Genomic DNA, 22458 nt, shown 5'->3' with positions numbered 1-22458 from the left:
GTGTCGGGACCAACGTGACAGAAGCCACGACACCACAGTGAGTCTTACAGGTGATAAAGTTGATGGGAACTGGGAGGGTATTCTAGGCCCATACAGAGGACATGCAACAGTTCATGCCATCAGCTCTAGATGAGTCCTGTGACGTGCATGCCGGAGGCTGGTGGAAGATGAAGTGGGAAAGGAAGGCCATGGACAAGAGAAGCTCCTAAAGGAATTCCATTAGAAACGGGTTTGTGGTTTTAGGACATGGCTGGCAGTTATGAAGGACAGACTGGGAGGGCACTCAGGAGATCTCACCTAGAAGGCTGCAGAGTCTACAGGATAAACAGGGAGCTTAAATCAGGAGGGACCAGGAGAGCAGAACCAGATTCAAGAGACTCTGTGCAAATTAGCCCTGACTGAGGGACAAGCAGGGACAAGGGAGACTGAGGGACAAGGAAAAGTCTAGGCTGACTCTAACGTTAACAGGATTAAAATGATAGGAGGCATGAGGGGAAGGGGATTAGAAAGGAATGGAGCAGGGACTGGTCTTGTCCTGGATTTCCACTGCCAGCTGGCAGGAACTATAGATGCCTCCTCTGACCCCGCCCACGAACAACCACTCCCAGGCTTCTTTCTGGCTTCACAGTATGGTGAGACAAGGAATATGTGAGGAAAACTAAATCAGATAGAATCAGATCAGATCAGTCGCTCAGTCGTGTCCAACTCTTTGCGACCCCATGAATCGCAGCACGCCAGGCCTCCCTGTCCATCACCAATTCCCGGAGTTCACTCAGACTCATGTCCATCGAGTCAGTGATGCCATGCAGCCATCTCATCCTCTGTCGTCCCCTTCTCCTCCTGCCCCCAATCCCTCCCAGTATCAGAGTCTTTTACAATGAGTCAACTCTTCACATGAGGTGGCCAAAGTACTGGAGTTTCAGCTTTAGCATCATTCCTTCCAAAGAAATCCCAGGGCTGATCTCCTTCAGAATGGACTGGTTGGATCTCCTTGCAGGCTTGGAGAATTTTTTTTTAGACATGTGCATGTAGAGTGCCTGGGAGAAATCAAGGTAGACACTGCAAGTCGTCAGAAATAGAACCCTTAGTCTAAGAAAAGTGGTTGAACCTGGAGACAAATTCCAGTGTCCTATCCATAAGGATGAGTTAAGGGTGTTTTGTGGTGAGGGATACATAAGAATGGAACTCCTTCAGTCACTTTAAGGAGAAGTCACCATTTTTGTTGTTTTTATGGGCAACGGCCTTCAATGTAAACTGTGATGTTCTCTGTCACCATTATGATTTTTAAGAAGAGTACATGAGCACCTCTGAGTTAATCTTAGAAAGGATATAAAAATAACATTATAAGATTAAGCCATCCAGGAAAAGCCCAGAGGGGAAAAAAAGACCAGCAAATAAACAAAAAATCACAGCAATTCTCCACTGTCCAATAAACAAATCTGTGAAATCCCTGTCCTTCCCTGCCCACATTAAATTAAATTACTATTCTAATTTGGAGGATTAATTAACATTTAACTACTCTGGGTTTAAGGAGGGTTCAGGATGGGGAACACATGTATACTAGTGGTGGATTCATTTTGATATTTGGCAAAACTAACACAATTATGTAAAGTTTAAAAATAAAATAAAATTAAAAAATAAAATAAAATAAAATGCATTCAAAATTTAAAAATGCTGAACTCAGTCTTGGTTTTCTTTCCTCCCATCCCCCATTCTATGCCTAGAATATCTCTCAAATATCAGTTCCCGATCTCAACAGTCATATGTAGCCTCCTTCCTCTGCTCTCAAAGCCTTTTCCATGAACCCTCTTCTGCTATCCATAATATCCGACTTTGATCTACAGAAGTTTTTGAGTCTCCAACTCAATTTTAATCTTCATGAGAAGAAAATCATGTTTTTCCCCATCTTTATGCCTCTCCTCCAAGGAGCAGACTCATCATGCTGACAGTAAAATGCAACGAAGCAAATAGAGAAAGATTAACCTAGAAACTGACTGGAGTGAAAGAAAATGAATGAGTAGGGATATTTTTGGCTTTTAAAAATGTTTTAGAAGGAATGATTTTGCCCCCACCCCACCGCTGACCTTTTTCTTCTTCTCTTTCCTCCTACTTCTTTCTAAGCCTACCAACCTTCTTTGAGTTTTTCATCATTCTACAGAGACTTCCTTAGCTTTGAGCTTCAGACCAGGGTGGCAAGTGAGTCTTTAAAGGGAGAGAAAGGGAAGCAATAAGAAGGCAGCTACCTGGGGCAACATGAATTAATAATGGATCCCCTCCCTAATGTAAACTGGGGTAACCATCATGGGAAACAATAGAGAGGTTCCTTAGAAAACAAAAATAGAGCTACCATATGATCCAGCAATCCCACTCCTGGGCATATATCCAGACCAAATTATAACTCAAAAAGATACACACAACTCTTAGGTTCATAGCACCACTACTGACAAAAGCCAAGACATGGGAACAACCTACATGTCCATCAATAGATGAATGGATAAAGGTGATGTGGTGTGTATTTATATACATAAAGGAACACTACTCAGCCATAAAAGAGAACAAAATAATGCCGCCTGCAGCAGCATGGATGGACCTAGAGATTATCATATAAGCAAAGTCAGTCAGAAAGAGAAAGACAAATAACATACGATGTCGTTTATATGTACAGTCTAAAATAGGATACAAAGAAATGTATCTACAAAAGGGAAACAGACTCATAGATGACAGATCAGACTTGGGGCTGCCAAGGTGGAGGAGTGCTGGGGCGGGAAGGACTGGCAGTTTAGGATTAGCAGATGCAAATTATTATATATAGGATGGATAAACAACAAGGTCCTACTGTAAGCACAGGGAGCTATATTCAATATTCTGTGATAAACCAAAATGGAAAAGAATATGAAAAAGAAGATACATATGCATATATATATATCTAAATCACTTTGCTGTACAACAGAAATTAACATTGTAAATCAACTATACTTCAATAAAATTTAAAAATTCAAGAATTAAAAAAACAATGAGGACCCTCCTCACTTCCCCATCTCCAGGCTCCCTAATTCTAGATACTAAAGTTCTTCATTTCTGATGTGGAGACCATTCAAACTAATTCATATCTCCTTACATAGATACTGCTATTAACCACTAGCCTCTTCAGGCACTTTGTACTTTATCCAAGTGTTTTCACATTCATTTTCATTAACGTTCCATTATGATGAAAATGCTAAATAACCATAATCGTGCTTCTAAATTAGAACCTCAGGGTGAACCTGGGAATAAAGTCTAAAGAGAATTTGATGATTCTCTCAACTAATTTCTAAAAATTAGACAGCAAACCTGCCTGCCTCATGAGTGAAAAATTGCCTTATATCTATCTACTACAGAAAATTTTTATTCCTTTTGTCCCTTCCACCTGATGTTTGCTCCGAAAATAAAAATTCCTAAGGGGTGAACTCATCCATCTAAATGCTATCGGGTGCTGTGGTAATTAGATCTGGAACTCTTGTTTCAGTTAGCAAAACTTACCAAGCTGAAAGTGTAATAGATCCAAAACATTCGAGGATGAAAAGCACCAGAGAAAATATGGAGACCGTTTGTTAGTAACTGCGCTTACTAGTTCCTTTTAAGTTTCTGTCCTAGATGGCTAACCCTCTCATCTTTCAGAACAATGACAGCCCACAACACTCATTCCGAAATTAGATGAAGCCACTGGGCCCCCTGGTGACTCAGACAGTAAAGCGTCTGCCTGCAATGCGGGAGACCCGGGTTCGATCCCTGGGTTGGGAAGATCCCCTGGAGAAGGAAATGGCAATCCACTGCAGCACTGTTGCCTGGAAAACCCCATGGATGGAGGAGCCTGATAGGCTACAGTCCATGGAATCGCAAAGAGTCGGACTCGACTGAGCAACTTCACTTTCACTTTCACTGAGAACTCTGGTGCCAGTGAGGAACAAAAGACATTTTCTTTAATTAAGTAAAAGTCATTGTTCCCTTTCGCTCTTAATACAACTTGGGCTTATCTCACATGGGAACTGTCTTTTCGTTCAATTGGATATTTTTGGTAGCTTTACAGTTATGGAGGAATAATCATTCATTTTCAGACTGCAAAATCTTCACCTCATACAAAAAAAAAAAATTTAGAATCTTGAACTATCATTTTCTTTGAATCCCTAAGTACAGTTTAAATCCATTTTCTTGCTATTATTTGTTGGTGTTCAATGACTCTACAGAATGACTCTGCTTTTGTTTTTGATCTGAGATGTCAATGCATTTTTATCTTTCCTGGTGCTGTGCACAGAAGGTTTCTGACCCTGATCTAGGAACAGTGACTAGAGGAAGACCACTGCACTGATGGGACATAAACTTCAGAGTTGCACCATTAACTCTGCGTTTGGAATTGGTCACCCTTAATTTCAATCGTGACCGACCTACACACACACACAAACACACACACACTCTCAACACTGAGTGCTACTCTGAGCAGAATACTTTGCTGGCTGGTTATCTGTGTGTGTACATGTGCACGTGTGTGAGCTCAGTTGTGTCCGACTCTTTGCAACCCTATGGACTGTAGCCCACCAGGTTCCTCTGTCCATGGCATTTTCCAGGCAAGAATACAGGAGTGGGTTGCCATTTCCTCCTCCAGGGCATCTTCCCCACCCAGAGCTTATCTGTGTCTCCAGTGTAAATGATGCCCTCGCAACTGCTGATCCTCTAATAGACCAAGCCCCTCTCCTGGTTTTATTTCACTGCAGGGCTGGCAACAGAAAGAGGAAGCTGGGGAGGAGGAAATGTAATAAATCCCATGACTACTTCTTCCCCTCCCCTCCACCCTGTCACCTCCCACTATCGGCGTCACAGACATTCCTGATATCAGAATCCACCAGGAAGTCCCTTGCTTCCCGTTTTTATCCTGAGTCGCCTGTGATGAGGAACCAAGCAAGTGCCTGAGCTGGTTCATCAGCTGAATGAAAGCAGCTCAAGTTTCCATGTTTCCTGATCCAATTCTGAGGATGAACTGCTGTAACGCTTCAAGCTCAGGGTGACGCAGCAAACCCTATGCAGGTTGTAAGTATTAGAAAAATTCAAGAGCATGACTACCCAAGGGCGGTCACCCAGCAAGGTCACAATATTCAAACATCCTTCCCCGGCCATGCACCTGCCACCCATCATTCATGAGTCTAAACATCACACGATCCTTGGAAATTCATTGAACAATGCTGGGAACAAGCCAGGAACTACATCAAGGGTACTAGCCCGTGTGTGTCTACGAGCATGCCCACACGTGGAAACAGAAAGGGAATTGCATCCTTCAAAGGAAAACTAATCGTGGGGATTCCCTGACAGTCCAGTGGTTAGAACTTTGTCCTTACACTACAGGGGGCACAGGTTCACTCTCTGGTAGGGGACCTCGCCTGCTGTGCTGCATGGCAAAAGGAAAAACAAGGAACAGGTCTTGGTTTTGCTTACATTCTAATTGTTGTTACTTTAGTCATCTCCCACTCTTTTGAGACCCCATGGACTATAGACCACCAGGCTTCTCTGTGCATGGGATTTCCCAGACAAGAATACTGGAGTAGGTTGCCATTTCCTTCTCCAGGGATCTTCCCAAACCCACATCTCCTACACTGGCAGGCAGATTCTCTACCACTGAGTCACGGGGGAAAAAATTTTTAATACTCTGCTTTAAAAAATATATAGTTATCAATACCACATAAACCACAGCAGTACAGACTAAGCTATTTTCTCTATAGCTTTCCCAGTATTTCGAAGGAGCCTTAAACCCACTATACTTCCTGTGTTCCAAGAGCTCTAAAAACACTAAATTTTTTATGTAAAAATTATTAAAAATATCAGTGAATACAATCAATCCCAAAATACTTTAAAGCAATCATTATTAAAATTTTTCTCAGAGAGGAGACCATAACTAGTTAACAGCCTCTGAAACCTATCTTCAGGCACCATTCAGGTGGAAAGTGTAAGGAAAACATATGCTGGTCAGTTAAGCCGGTATTTAAATGCAGCACTAAAAATGCATTTCACGCCCAACTTCATCAATCACCAACCAATCTTACTTTGCATCTTGGCTACCAAAAGAAAATGAGATTTGTTTCCCTGAAGAAATACGTCAAAGCTCTGCTTGAATTATTAAGCTTTACTATTATAGAGAGAAACTGAGTCGGGGAAAAAAATGAAGAAAATAGAAAAAGAAATAAAATTAGACCCAGGTTGCCATCTACAGACTGTTATCAGCACTGCTCATTCCTGAAGCACTAGATATCAGAATATCAATAAATATCAGCAGAAACATAAAAGGCCAAAATGTATAACTATAATTGTAATAATTGCAAAAATCAAGATAGCCTATGAAGTCTCTCTTTTTTTCTAATTAATATGAGAACACTAAAGAACACTGATAAAAAATCTTCAAAATTTAACATATGCTCTGAAGGAAGCATAGTTATGCATCTTAACTCTAAAATTTTAACACTTAGAAATAAAATTGGATAGATTACATCATTCCAAATTCAAAATATTTTAAGCATCAAAAACTGTTTCATCTCTAAAATAGAATTCTTGCATTTTTTGATGTGATATTTGTATATATTGAGAATTGATAATCACAATAAGTCTAGCCAAAATCTGTCCCCATTCATGGTTACAAAATTTTTATTCTTGTAATAATTTTTAAGATCTTCCCTCTTAGCAACTTTCAAATATGCAATGCAGTATTAATTTCCTGCATTTTTGGCTCATTATCTTGATTCTCTATATACCTTTCCTTTCATTTTGTTTCAAGTTTTTATTGCTTTTCCCTTTCTAAAGAATAAGAGCCCTCTGGAGGCACAAATGTCCAAAATCACACACTTGGTTCTAATTACTAAAACAGATGCTATTAAAGCAAAAAGCAACTGCAATAATAACTGAATTTGGAGACTGAAGGAGGAAAAAGAAAGAAAGAAATCAAGACCAATATTTTTGCTAATATAACCTAGAAAATCGCCTTTTAAAGCCAAAGACATCTGGAGAGAGATCTGATAAGGAGAAACAGCTCAATTTTCAAAAGTAGGGATTTAAGCTAATATCCTTAAACTTATCAAGTGATGATTTAATCTTATAAACGGTACAAAAGCTTTTTTTCATTTTCCCTGGGAAAATTGTTTTGGAAGCCAAGATTCATTTTCCAGGTCATATGTTCTTTCTATCAAGATGAAAAGATACAAGATGCTTCGTCTAAACTCTTATATATGCTTCTAAATCCACGGTATAGGCCTCTTGTGCACATGTACTTGCTAAGTTGCTTCAGTCGTGTCCGACTCTGCGACCCCGTGGACTGTAGCCCGCCAGGCTCCTCTGTCCATGGGATTCTCCAGGCAAGAATACTGGAGTGGATTGCCATTTCCTTCTCCAGGGGATCTCCCTGACCCAGGGATCAAACCTGCGTCTCACGTCTCCTGCACTGGCAGGCAGGTTTTTCACCACTAGCACTAGCCCAAAAGCCTCTTACTGGGGACAAGAATTCCCCAAACCTTCATTTAAAAGACACCAGCCATTGTCCTATGTATCACCGGGATATAGTGGTGAAAACCTACTATCTACACATTATAAAACCACATTGCAAACTGTACTTAAAGTGGGCAATTAAAACCAGTGCAGATTCTCTAAAGACTGGGGAAGAATAGCTGAGGGCTCCTACATTTTCTTAGCACTTTAAAAATGTGACTTGTTTCCATGTTCAACATGTTTTGGTTATTTTCACCCCCACAGATGAAACTATCGTTGAAAACTATTTGTGGGGACTTCCCTGGCGGTCCAGTGGTTAAGACTTTGCTTTCCAAAGCAGCAGGTAGGGGTTTGATCCCTGGTCAGAGAGCTAAGATCCTACAAGCCTCACAGCCAAAACACTAAAAAAACTCAAAACAGAAGCAATATCATAACAAATTCAATAAACACTTTAAAAATGGCCCACATCAACAATAAATCTTTTAAAGAGATCCTTGAAAATATGGGGAAAAAAATCTTTAAAAAAAGAGAAAACTATGAATTTCTACAAAGGCAAAAACACTGATAATTCAACTTTTTAATAACAGTTACTTTCCTGTAAAACATGGAAATGCTGATTCAGCCTCTTGTGTTTCCATGTTTCCATGAGTGAAATAACCTGAAGAGATGATGGTCCCCTCTCTCTTGAGGGAAAACTGCTAAATCTAAAGATTTTCAAAAAATAAATTGAGAGCAGGAGCTAGGATTTTCATAAGCCAATAAGAGCCACACAGAAAATAAGCAAGTAACATTTCATAAAAGCCTTTAATCGAAAATGATTCATGAAAAGTTTAACATGAGTCTTGTTTCTTAGTGGATTTTAAAATATTACAGAGACATCTATTTTGTAACTTTCATCATTCATTCACCAATATTTATTAAGTGTCTCATCTCTCAGACCTAGTTATTGGGGATTGAAAAAAATAAACTAGTAAGACATATCCCATGGCCTTGATGGTTTTGCAATCTAGTATATACGGATTAAAATAAACCCTCTATTATGTTTAATGTTCACATGTAAGGCATACTTTTCAGGCTAGCTTTTTCCTTTGGTGCCTGCCATACAACAATGGTAAAGAATCTGCCTGCAATGAAGGAGACCTGGGTTCAATCCCTGGGTCAGGAAGATTCCCTGGAGAAGGGAATGGCAACCCCACTCCAGTGTTCTCGCCTGGAGAATTCCATGGACAGAGGAGCCTGGCAGGCTACGCAGTTCATGGGGTCACAAAGAGTCGGACACGACTGAGCGACTAACACTTTCACTTTTTCCATACAACAAGCATTCACTCCACATCCATTGACTACATTTTACTCTGGCTTCCCCACTTTATGGTCACTGGAAAGGACTGAACAAACTTAAAGATAAAATCAAAATTATAAAGATAAATCTTAATATGAACCCACATGTTACAGAAAGCTAATAGGGCCAAAGAAAGTTAAATGACTTGCCCAAAGTCAAGAGCAGAACTGGGACAAGAATCTAGGACTCTGGGCTTCCAGCTAATTATCATTTAAATCTCTGAAACCTTAAGCCCCCTCCACTTTCTTCTCTGTGGAATTGACTCCTTCATTTCACCTGCTCTTTTAACTTCGTCTCGCACATCTCTCTTCTGACCCTGTAACCATCTGAGCAGCATCTTCTAAGCCCTCACACAAGTCTGTACTGTCTCCTTAGCAGTGAACCCCACATGAGCTGTGATTCTAATGTGACACTTTGTATGGACTTTGAAGTGAGCTGGAGCTCTCAGGAGGAAGACAGAGCTCTGGCCATGAATCTGAAACTTGATCCCATTCACCCCTTTTCAGAGCAGCCCAGCACGTCTTCCTGCGGAGGTGAGTGGATCCCAGGGGGAGGGAGAAGCAGTCACTCCTCCAGCCGTGTCCCAGCCAGCCCAGCTGCCCACAGCATCACTCGACATTCATGTGTTCAGCCCACTGAGACCACGCTTGGAGTGAAACCAAAAAGAGCCCATCTTCACAAAAAGCTAACGTGAAAAGGTCACAATTCTGACAGCATGCCTCCTTAGTCGACCCCATGGATCATACAGACCATGGCATACTCCAGGCCAGGAGTGCAATAGGTAGCCGTACCCTTCTCCAGGAGATCTTCCCAACCCAGGAATCGAACCCAGGTCTCACACATGCAGGTGGATTCTTTACCAGCTGAGCCACCGGGGAAGCCCTAGTTTATCACACTTTTATCCTATAATCTTGTATTAATGCAAAATGCTTTAAATTATTTTATACCGTCTCTCAACTGGTAATGCAAGGTATGTAACTATTAATAATTCAGTACATGGTGTTTATTGGTAAAGTTGTATGGGTGTTCTCTTGGATATCAGTGAAACACCTTTTTGAAAAAGTGATCTGTGACTTAAAAGCAGTTAGTAATAAATGTGAACAAGAGTTGTAGACACACAAATAAGAGAGATCACAAGTAGGTGGTAAAAATATTAATCAAGCACTTTTAGCTGGAACACAGGATGGTAAAATTTACCTTTCTCAATAAGAACACTCAAGAAATATTTTCTCTTGAAGTGTATCCTCATAGCACAATTGCTAATTACAACTAGAAATTAAGTGTGAAAAATACCAGCAATCTCTCATACACAGAAAGTCTTCTTTGAAAACTCTCATAAGTGACAAATACTCTGTGAGTCCAGGAAAACAAACAGATCTACTTACAAATTAAAACTGTATCACAGCCTTAAGATAATGATCATCAGTAATAACAATATAATAATAATAACAAACTTACCACTGTTTGGGATTGTTTGCGGTGAACTCTTTAACTTGGCATTTTGTTTCCCTTTCGTGGGTTTTTCCGAATTCACATGTTTTTTCCCTTTCCTCTTTGGGGGCTGAGGAGATGAGTTGTCACTGGATCCAACCGTCGACTTAGACTGGCGATCATTTCCCTACGTGGCAAAAGATTAACTCTTACTATCGGCTGATGAACGCCTTGAGTGGTAAGTACAAGTCACTAACGTGGTGAAAGGGGCAGGGGCCACAGGTGGGCATTCTGTGCTGATTCTGCTTCTATCTATTACCTACATTAAATTCTTCCTGGTGGCAGAGGAGGGGTCTACCAGGGGAAGGAGAATAAAAATAATAGCACTTGAGGGACTTCCCTGGCAGTCCAGGGGTTACAACTTCTCCTTCCAATGCAGGGTGTGCAGATGTAATCCCTGATCAGGGAACTAATCTCTCACATGCTTTGCAGTCCAAAAAAAAAAACATAAAACAGAAGCAATATTGTAACAAATGTGAAAGACTTCTAAAAAATGGTCCACATCAAAAAATATTTTTAAACAAATAATAGCACTTGACAACTGCTGAGTGTTGATATGTACCGGGTGTTGCTATGAAACTGTCTCACTCAGTCCTCATAACCTGAGAAACAGGTACTGTTATCGCCCCATCGTATAGACAAGCAAATGAGGCTTAGAGGTTAAGCCTGGCCAAGGTCACATAGCCAGCAAGGACCAGAGCCAGTTTGCTGTCTCAACCATCCTCTTCCTCCTGCACCTTTCAGAAGAATCAGCAGATAGCTACTGGATGAGGAATGATGACAAAATCCAGTTTGATCAGCTGATGAGAAATACCTTTTTAACTAGTTGTCACAGTGAGCACACAGGTACCATCATACAAGCAGACGCACACTGTGCTTAAAGAAAACCTCCGATACTGACTCATCTGTCGGTGACTTCCACCATCTCTATGAACCACAGATCCAGAGCAACATAGACACAAGCAGCTCAAGACCACATACCCCCCACCACCATTCCTGCAAGACAACCCCGCTGACCACACCTATGGCGGTTGCCTCTGATTCCCATGTGCATCTTGAAATGAAGACCTCGCATCTGAAAAGGGGGCTTCCCAGCATGAAGATGAGGTTGAGCTCAGCGGCTGCTGTGGTGGGCTCATGTACAGTTCCTGGGGAGCCACATAAGAGCCACTACAGTGCTGGTCACTGTACCCAAGGAACAGCTGTGCTGATTCTCAGTGCAAGACATTCCCTCCTAACAAGACAGCCTTGGCCTTAGGACACTCAGGTGCTACGCCTACCTGAATGTGTGAGGTGTGAGGCTGCAGGTAGCAGAAATAATGCAAGTTTTAGAGACCCTGACTCAGAGTCACTGCACTGCCACCAATGGGACCTTGAGGTAACTAGTTCCTACCTCTTGGAACCTATTTCCTTATCAATTCAGTTGAGTTCAGTTCAGTCGCTCAGTCGTGTCCAACTCTTTGCGACCCCATGGACCCCTTATCAATTGAATGGGGTTAATGTGCCTGCTGTTAGGTCTCTTACATGAAATGAAATGGTAACAATTATAAAGTAACCGGTATAGTGCCTGGTGGGCTTCCCTTGTGGCTCGGTGGTAAAGAATCTGCCTGCAATGCAGGAGACGTGAGTTTGATGCTTGGGTAGGGAAGATCCCCTGGAGAAGGAAATGGCAGCCCATTCCAGAAGTCTTGTTTGGGAAATCCAAGGGACAGAGAAGCCTGGCAGACTACAGTCCATGGGTTTGCAAAAGAGTTGAACACAACTTACCGACTAAACAAAACAGTGTCTGGCATGTAGTTTTATTCAAAGACTATCAGAGGGCTTCCTCCAAGAGCAGAGAGTTAATATCTTTTTCTTAAAAATCATATCAAATTTACACCATATTGGGTGCAATTTTATGCAACATCTGTACTATGCTAGTATCTGAAAATAAATGTAGTAATGTTAAATAAACAAATCTGCCTAGAAACCTATTATAACTGCTCATTTTAAACATTTAGATATTCAGTCATCCAGAAGTGTTTAAATAGCTTTAGCTATCACCCAATTAAGAATAGAAAATTTCACAGCTTTACAAATGAAGTTATTTATGCTATTTTGTCATAGCCTACAAGAAAATGAATTATGCATAGATTTATTAACAGTATGAAAACTTGTCCAAATCTATAACATTTTTTTGCATAATTTAATTTCCTATTCCAACTGCAATTTAAACATATCGTTTCCACTTAATTATTGCATTAACTGCAACCAGAGTTGGGGTCTTTTTTCTTTCCTTTTCTTCAATGATTATTTCTTACAAAGCCATAAACTGCCAGGCAGGAGAAATGGCTAATGTGATTACAGTGGAGATTCCAAAAGCATCATATGAGAAGGAAGCATCAGCCTGGTCTCACATTCTAGTCTCTTTTCAAATTAGTTTATTCATCTCAAGATTCTAAAACTTTAAAAGCCTTGAATGAGAGGAGTAACCCTTCTAGCAAGCCTACTAGAATGTTCAGAGATGCTGTTCAACTTATCAGGACTAAAATGAAACAAAGAAAGCAAAACTCTGGATTTCATCATGAGAGGTTTTTTGTTTTTTTTAACAGCTCTCTGGGAAAAGTCTTATTCACAAAAGGGGTAAAACAAGGGAGAAACAGACAGTCCATCCTGGGGAGACTGAGGATTCACATGGTTTTTAGCATCAACTCTTTTGCTGAATATACAAGAAGTTCTGATTTACTGCATTTCTGATGAAAGTGAAAGTGAAGTCACTCAGTCGTGTCCGACTCTTTGCGTCCCCATGGGCTGTAGCCTACCAGGCTTCTCAGTCCATGGGATTTCCCAGGCAAGAGTACTGGAGTGGGTTTCCAGGGACACCCAAAAGACCGATTTTGGAAAATCAAGGAAGCCTAGTTGATTCCAATAACTATATGAGGCATAGCTTTGGTAACGGACACTTATGCATTCAAATACTGATTAATGACTAATTGCCAGGCACTTGACAAGAACTAAACTTAGCTTCCCTGGTGGCTCAGGCAGTAAAGAATCTGCCTGCAATGCAAGAGACCCGGGTTCGATCCCTGGGTGGGGAAGATCCCCTGGAGAAGGGAATGGCAACCCACTCCAGGATTCTCATCTGGAAAATTCTATGGACAAGGGAGCCTGGAGGGTTTACAGCCTGTGGGGTTGCAAAGAGTCAGATATGACAGAGTGACTAACACAGCACAAATTAAACTTGGAAAAAAATAATTGTTTTGTAATTAGAAAACAGGAAAGAATTCAGATGTTTTCTATTTTAAAAAGAAAACACGTTGTATAGCACAGGGAACTCTACTCAATATTCTGTCATAATCTAAGTGGGAAAAGAATCTGAAAAAAATGGATATATTTATATAACTGAATCACTCTGCTATACAACTGAAACTAACAAAACACTGTAAATCAACTATACTCTGATCTACAATAAAAAAGAAACAAGACTCATCTAAAAACTAAAAACATGTATAATAAATTAACACAGACACAAATAAATTATATAGTACAAATTATATACTTATCTATTTACATAGTTTATTACATAAATTATAGATAATACATAGACAAATTATATAGAGAGAGTGAAGGGCAGAGTGACTCATAAATTGGATAGTCATTGCTATTTATGCAGCATAGGGAATAAGATTGTCATCTCATACTGCTATGTTAGTTGATAAGATAACATTACTGAGTAGCTCCTGTGTGCTAAATACTCATCAAATCAGATCAGTCACTCAGTCATGTCCTACTCTTTGCGACCCCATGAATTGCAGCACGCCAGGCCTCCCTGTCCATCACCAACTCCCAGAGTTCACTGAGATTCACGTCCATCGAGTCAGTGATGCCATCCAGCCATCTCATCCTCTGTTGTCCCCTTCTCCTCCTGTCCTCAATCTTTCCCAGCATCAGGGTCTTTTCCAATGAATCAACTCTTAGCATGAGGTGGCCAAAGTACTGGAGTTTCAGCTTTAGCATCATTCCTTCCAAAGAAATCCCAGGGCTGATCTCCTTCAGAATGGACTGGTTGGATCTCCTTGCAGTCCAAGGGACTCTCAAGAGTCTTCTCCAACACCACAGTTCAAAAGCATCAATTCTTTGGCGCTCAGCCTTCTTCACAGTCCAACTCTCACATCCATACATGACCATAGGAAAAACCATAGCCTTGACTAGACAAACCTTTGTTGGCAAAGTAATGTCTCTGCTTTTCAATATGCCATCTAGGTTGGTCATAACTTTCCTTCCAAGGAGCAAGCGTCTTTTAATTTCATGGCTGCAGTCACCATCTGCAGTGATTTTGGAGCCCCCAAAAATAAAGTCTGACACTGTTTCCACTGTTTCCCCATCTATTTCCCATGAAGTGATGGGACCGGATGCCATGATCTTCGTTTTCTGAATGTTGAGCTTTAAGCCAACTTTTTCACTCTCCTCTTTCACTTTCATCAAGAGGCTTTTGAGTTCCTCTTCACTTTCTGCCATAAGGGTGGTGTCATCTGCATATCTGAGGTTATTGATATTTCTCCCGGCAATCTTGATTCCAGCTTGTGTTTCTTCCAGTCCAGTGTTTCTCATGATGTACTCTGCGTAGAAGTTAAATAAACAGGGTGACAATATACAGCCTTGATGAACTCCTTTTCCTATTTGGAACCAGTCTGTTGTTCCATGTCCAGTTCTAACTGTTGCTTCCTGACCTGCATACAAATTTCTCAAGAGGCAGATCAGGTGGTCTGGTATTCCCATCTCCTCCAGAATTTTCCACAGTTTATTGTGATCCACACAGTCAAAGGCTTTGGCATAGTCAATAAAGCAGAAATAGATGTTTTTCTGGAACTCTCTTGCTTTTTCCATGATCCAGTGGATGTTGGCAATTTGATCTCTGGTTCCTCTGCCTTTTCTAAAACCAGCTTGAACATCAGGAAGTTCACGGTTCACATATTGCTGAAGCCTGGCTTGGAGAATTTTGAGCATTACTTTACTAGCGTGTGAGATGAGTGCAATTGTGCGGTAGTTTGAGCATTCTTTGGCATTGACTTTCTTTGGGATTGGAATGAAAACTGACCTTTTCCAGTCCTGTGGCCACTGCTGAGTTTTCCAAATTTGCTGGCATATTGAGTGCAGCACTTTCACAGCATCATCTTTCAGGATTTGGAATAGTTCAACTGGAATTCCATCATCTCCACTAGCTTTGTTCGTAGTGATGCTTTCTAAGGCCCATTTGACTTCACATTCCAGGATGTCTGGCTCTAGGTCAGTGATCACACCATCGTGATTATCTGGGTCATGAAGATCTTTTTTGTACAGTTCTTCTGTGTATTCTTGCCATCTCTTCTTAATATCTTCTGCCTCTGTTAGGTCCATACCATTTCTGTCCTTTATCGAGCTCATCTTTGCATGAAATGTTCCTTTGGTATCTCTGATTTTCTTGAAGAGATCCCTAGTCTTTCCCATTCTGTTGTTTTCCTCTATTTCTTGTCATTGATCACTGAAGAAGGCTTTCTTATCTCTTCTTGCTATTCTTTGGAACTCTGCATTCAGATGCTATATCTTTCCTTTTCTCCTTTGCTTTTTGCTTCTCTTCTTTTCACAGATATTTGTAAGGCCTCCCCAGACAGCCATTTTGCTTTTTTGCATTTCTTTTCTATGGGAATGGTCTTGATCCCTGTCTCCTATACAATGTCACGAACCTCATTCCATAGTTCATCAAGCACTCTGTCTATCAGATCTAGGCCCTTAAATCTATTTCTCACTTCCACTGTATAATCATAAGGGATTTTATTTAGGTCATACCTGAATGGTCTAGTGGTTTTCCCTACTTTCTTCAATTTAAGTCTGAATTTGGCAATAAGGAGTTCATGATCTGAGCCACAGTCAGCTCGTGGTCTTGTTTTTGCTGACTGTATAGAGCTTCTCCATCCTTGGCTGCAAAGAATATAATCAATCTGATTTCGGTGTTGACCATCTGGTGATGTCCATGTATAGAGTCTTCTCTTGTGTTGTTGGAAGAGGGTGTTTGTTATGACCAGTGCATTTTCTTAGCAAAACTCTATTAGTCTTTGCCCTGCTTCATTCCGTATTCCAAGGCCAAATTTGCCTGTTACTCCAGGTGTTTCTTGACTTCCTACTTTTGCATTCCAGTCCCCTATAATGAAAAGGACATCTTTTTTGGGTGTTAGTTCTAAAAGGTCTTGTAGGTCTTCATAGAACTGTTCAACTTCAGCTTCTTCAGCATTACTGGTTGGGGCATAGACTTGGATTACTGTGATAGTGAATGGTTTGCCTTGGAAATGAACAGAAATCATTCTGTCGTTTCTTAGATTGCATCCAAGTACTGCATTTCGCACTCTTTTGTTGACCATGATGGCCACTCCATTTCTTCTGAGGGATTCCTGCCCGCAGTAGTAGATATAATGGTCATCTGAGTTAAATTCATAAACACAAATTTACCAAATGCATAGATAGGCATTTTTTCAGATAAAGGAATTAACTTTCTCAAAGTTACCCAGGTTTGACTTTTCTACTACTGTTTTTCAGATAAAGGAATTAACTTTCTCAGAGTTACTGAGTTTTGACTTTTCTACTACACTGATGCTTGCTAGTTCCCAAGGGACTAGAAACAGCTATCATACGGTTTGGTTCCCTTAAAAAGTCACCTGGAAAAAACAGATTACGATTTTATCCCAAAGTGGAAGAAATCAAGCAGCAGCCTCATTTTACGGGGCATACCATGCAAACACTAGACCCTATGTGATCATTCAAGCACTGTCCTTTTTTTTCCTCACACACATATCAAAATACCTGATAGAAATAGCAAACCTCTGGCTCAGACCAACAGAAAACTAAAAAGAGCCCTTCCATCACCCCCTTGCTCTACTCAAATTGGGATTGTTTTAGATAATTCCCTAGGCTCTTTCCAACAAGCTCCAGTCAACTCAGGTTTCTGTCATTACCACGGTAAACTCACTTGAAGCCTCCATGAACATGTGCCAAAGACACAAAAGCCATAATGCATCACAAAATCCCTCGTAAAGTGCTCTTGTGAGGGATTTGCCGCACACAGCAGCACTCACAGCGTGTGTATTTCAGCGAAGCATCCAGGAGACCTTGTGAGCAGGGGACCACACTCAGACTCAGGCTGGTGTTTCTCTGTGTATTTGCTGATGGGAAGTGTGAGAAATCTTTTTATCCAAACTGGACACAGGTTCCCAAAAGGCAAAATGGAGTTCTGGAAGCTTCAAAATCGACCTTTCACCGTGACTCTGTGATACACGGATAATCATGTTTTCTCACCAAAACCTGAGCAATTGCCATATTTGAATCTGTAAATTGCTGCTCACAAGATGTATTAGCTACTTGGGAATTAAGGACAACTGAGGACTCGATGGAAAAGAGTTTGGGTGAACTCCAGGAGTTGGTGATGGACAGGGAGGCCTGGCGTGCTGCAAGTCATGGGGTCGCAAAGAGTCGGACATGACTAAGCGACTGAACTGAACTGAGGACAACGTAAGGGAGTCTTTGGCTCCAACTTTCAAGAACGTCCCTGATTTTATGTCTCTTCCACTAGAGGGTGCTTGGACTCTTTGTGCTGAAACCTCACAGCTAGAGGACAGCCTCCCACTGGTGGGTTAATTTTTCAAACTTAATAGAACTTCAGAGGATTCAGTTATCTCTTCCTTTTGTTTCCCAGGTTAGAATCTCAAAGTACGTGTTTCTGTGACCCCCCCCCCCAGTCTGTATGAGGGGTGACTTCTGGTCTTTTCCTACTTTGCACAGGGCATTGCCTGGCTGTTTTGAAAGGGTTGCTGGATCCGCCACCAAACCTCCTCACCTTTACCCCAAACCCTATTACCCACACTTCCTACCACAAGGGTGGGGCCTTGCTGACCCATCACTCCTGCACAGCAGGTCCTCTATGGAGAGTGTAGCAGCTTTCTCTCTCTCTTTTTTAAGCTCTATCAGGCCCCCACCCACACTTCCCTTCATTATGCAATACAGCCATTCCTAGAAAGCTTGCGGAGAAAAGAATTCCTAAAAATCCAACTCTGGGTCCCCTTTGATTTGCATTACAAGTTCAGGGATGCCTTCCCTTGAACTGAACAGTAAGTAGCTCCTTAAGTTGTAAGCCAGCTCACCCATCATCCCCTTCACTCACACTTGCCCCGACTCCGTGCCAAGCGGTTAAGAATCTTGAAAATATGTACATTCTGCAGGGAACCAATTAGTTAAAGGAAAGGAGCAAACTGATCCTTCCCTTAAAAAGTTCGTGAGTTTGTGACTTTGGAATGCCCAACGTAGAATATTCTCTCCATGTGGTTCACGGCCAGTCACTCACAAATCCACTAGATAGGTTTCGTGGAACCTCACTGTATGCCCAGGGGGTTATGCCCCTCTGCTGAATATAATCTCCTACAAGAGGCCCACCCTGGCCACCCAGGGGGTACTGCACCCTCTCTTTCTCCTCCCATATCCTGATACATGTTTCTTCAAGTTTATCCCTGATTAATATCAACTGTGTATTAGTTTGTCTTTTTCCTTCTCCAGAATGGAGGCTTCAGACATTTATGGTTTTCTCTGGAATCTCTGCCTCCCCTTCCCCACAAGCACTAAAACAGTTCAGTTCAGTTCAGTCACTCAGTCATATCTGACTCTTTGCAACCCTATGGACCACAGTACGCCAGGCCTCCCTGTCCATTACCCAACTCACAGATTTTACTCAAACTCATGTCCGTGGAGTCGGTGATGCCATCCAACCATCTCATTTTCTATCGTCCCCTCTCCTAGTGCTCAGGACATAATATGGACTCAGTAGATGGCTACTGGATGAATGCAGCCATCAGTGACAAGATACAATGTCCCCTGCTGCCTCCTATCCCAGTCGCCCGCATCACTCAGGACTCCAGCCGTCCCACTGCCTCCTGCTGCTATTCTTGCCCCACCCACTTCTTTGCATACACCACAGCCAGAATGATCTTTCAAAAATAGAAATCAAATGCTATCACTCCCTTCCTCTGCCCCTCAAATGGTAAGGAATCAAATCCAAACTCCACCCATGGCCTGCACCATTGGGCCCTGCCTGCCCCTCCAATCTCATCACAGACCACCCCAGCCTTCTTTCTGTCCCCTTTCTTTACGCCAAGCTCTTTCCCGAGGGCCTTTGTGACTGTTTCCTCTGCTATGGAGGCTCTTTCTCCCCTGCCCCCACCCTGTATGGCTGGCTGCTTTACCTCATTAAAGTCTCAGTCTCAGAACATTTTATATCAACAAGTGCCCTGCCACATCTTATTGTCCTCAGGGCACTTATCACCACCTGAAATTATATATTTGTTTAGAGACTGATAGTCTGTCTACCCCCATTCTTCCACCCCGCCCCGCCCCACACAGACACAGGCACTAGAACAAAAGTTCCGTGACGTCTGAAAGCTTGTCACCAATCTCTGCCAGCTGCTTGAAGGAATTCCTGGCACTCAGTAGGTGCTTGTTAAACATGTGTTGGATGGATGGCTGGATGACCGGATAAATGGACAGATGACTCTATAGAATGCTTCGTGAGAAAGCATTGTGAGAAAAGGGACAGACTCTGCTATCACTGTGTTATTCTAAGTCAGAGCATGGCAATATAATGTTGGGTCTTTGCTTGTGTACGAGATGGAAACTCCTCTCAAAACATAACTTTGAGTTCTTAAAGGTCACTTCCTCAAAGAGACCTTTTCCTGACACACATATCTAAATTCTCCTTTTATTTTCCTGCATATGGTTCTATCCTTTTCTCTCATTCTAATCACACTTTGCAATTATACACTGCTTTGTGGTATCGTTTGTATAACTTTGTCTCCTTGAGTAGGACAGAGCTAAGAGAGAGTGTTGTGTCTTTTTGCTCAATACTATCTCCCTGGGGCTTAGTTCTAGGCCAGACACACGGAAGACATAGCCAGTCATCATTAGATGACCCAGTATTCACAGCACAGATTCAAGAGAACTTCCAAACAAGTGATCAAGAAAGAGGTACATATATGCCTCCTGTGTACGGATTTGAAAATTAGAAACACATTTTTAATTTTAAAAAAATCAGACATTCTAAATTTCAGAATTATAACCACCTAATCCCAAAGTTCAGTCATTGTGAATGTAAAGACCTGAGTCCTGATCTTGGTTCTGACATGAACTTTCCCTGTGATCTGAGTCAGTTATTCAACTACACTTGGTCTCTGTTTAACCATCACCTTTCCAGCTATACTGTGAGGGTTAATGAGCTCCTATGCGCATGGTACATGGAAGAGATTCCACTCCAAAGTCCTGAAGAAAAGCAGAAGGGTAGTCTCCCAAATCTAAATTCCTGGACTTTATTTAGCTTTATGGGCTTCCCAGATGGCCCTAGTGCTAAAGAACTCGCCTGCCAATGCACAAGACTAAGAGACACGGGTTTGCTCCCTGTGACAGGAAGATCTCCTGGAGGAGGGCACGGCAACCCACTCCAGAATTCTTGCCTGGAGAATCCCATGGACATAGGAGCCTGGCGGGCTACAGTCCATAGGGTCACAGAGAATCAGACACAACTGAAGTGATTTAGTATGCAAGCATACGTTTAGCTTTATGATGGTTACAATATATTTTTCAGTTACTGGAATACTCTCTCTCCCCTTGCTCTCCATATCCATGAAGTTATGGGTCCTCTGTGGCTCTCACTGTGAGCTCTGCCCCCAACCCTCTCTATTCCCACTTTCCCATCCTCCCACTCAACAGTGTGCTGAAGCCAGCTCCTCGCCAGGCTGTGATGGGTGCGAGGAAAGAACGTCACCATGACACGCCTCTGCTCTTCGACTATGACCGTCACGTGGATGAACTTGCAAATTTTCATCTGATGTCCTCAGTCTCTGCCATTTAGTCTGCAGCTAGATTCCGTGATGACATTGATAACTCAATGCATTAGAAATTAAGCAGGTGATTCTTTCCTCAGCTGCCCTCTAATTAGCTATAGTACCACCATTTTCTCAGGCATCCAAGCTCATAATCTTAGCCAAGGTCAGCACTATTTCTTCACACACAAAAAAATCTTTTTCAAGAATTTCACATGATGTTACAGAAAAGGGGGAGGGGAAGGAATATCTAAATCATCATTAGGAGACAATATCATTGTCCAGAAGCCTCTTATTTTACAAGACACCAATTAAGAGTTCTGCTTATTTAATTCAGAAAGGGAAAACGTCAGATCAATTCTCACCTCTACAGGTCAGGAAATTCAACCAAAAGAGCAGAAAGAGAAGTTTCAGCTAAGAAGACCTGTCAAAGCAATACTCCAGCAGGACATAAAGCTTATCCCCATGAGGGGGTATAGATAAAACATACAAACAGGTTAAGAAGTTACCTACTAAATGCCTGTCACAGTTCCCACATAATTGGTATTCAATAGATTATGCTGAATTAACAAATAAATGAATGAACGGTGGATGAAAAAGATTCTGATAAGGACCTAACTATTTAGACTGATTCTCAATCTTTTTAAAAAATATAACTGAGGATTGCCATTCTGTTACATACTCTTTCTTTTTAGTCTTTGTCAGTGATAGAAAATAACACTGGGCGGATCAGTGATGTGGCCTAAAACAGCGTTTCTTCTCACTTATGTATTATTGCCTAGATTTCAAGCTGGTATAAATTTTATCAAGTCTATATATCAGGAAAAAAATTATCTCTTGAAATTCATATTTTAAAAATATTAGCTCTCCTTTAGAAACTCAGTTGTAACGTTAATGTTCTAATGTTGTTTCACATAATTGCTTATATGCCACAAGTTTTATTTCTTTGAATTTAATTGAAACCCAAAGGACGGTCTCTCTGTTATGGTATAGAAATACAGAACATTAATGAGTAAAGTATATGATACTCACACTGCCTTTAGACTTTCTGGATCCTACAATTGGAGGTAGTGAAGAAGTTTTCTGACTGTGAAAACAAATTACAATTTAGAAATCTGAATATTACTCACAAATAATATACAAAGCAAGATAATTAACATCTCAGTTTGTCACCCCGACCTGGAACTCAACTATTTATAGACGTCAGTATTCCACAATAAGTACCACTGACTTTCCCAATTTCATAAAGACCACAAAACATTT

At 41.3% G+C, this 22458-nt stretch overlaps 1 protein-coding gene across 2 annotated transcripts in view; it reads right to left on the bottom strand.

The window, feature by feature from the left end:
- The window catches only part of DCDC2 (doublecortin domain containing 2), a 143041-nt gene that overhangs the window by 65019 nt on the left and 55564 nt on the right, over nt 1-22458 (bottom strand). For both annotated transcript variants that reach the window (XM_086370039.1, XM_086370041.1), the window contains 2 exons: nt 22228-22282; nt 10295-10454 (listed from right to left, as the gene is read on the bottom strand). In XM_086370039.1, the coding sequence (XP_086226165.1) occupies nt 10295-10454; nt 22228-22282 (215 nt within the window). The remainder of the gene's footprint in view (nt 1-10294; nt 10455-22227; nt 22283-22458) is intronic.

The sequence above is a fragment of the Bos grunniens genome, chromosome 23, assembly GCF_055505025.1.
Source record: "Bos grunniens cultivar Pamir isolate PY7600 chromosome 23, Bosgru_T2T1.0, whole genome shotgun sequence".
NCBI lineage: Eukaryota > Metazoa > Chordata > Mammalia > Artiodactyla > Bovidae > Bos > Bos grunniens.
The sequence above is the reverse complement of the archived record's forward strand: the minus strand, read 5'-3'. Positions and strand labels throughout refer to the sequence as shown.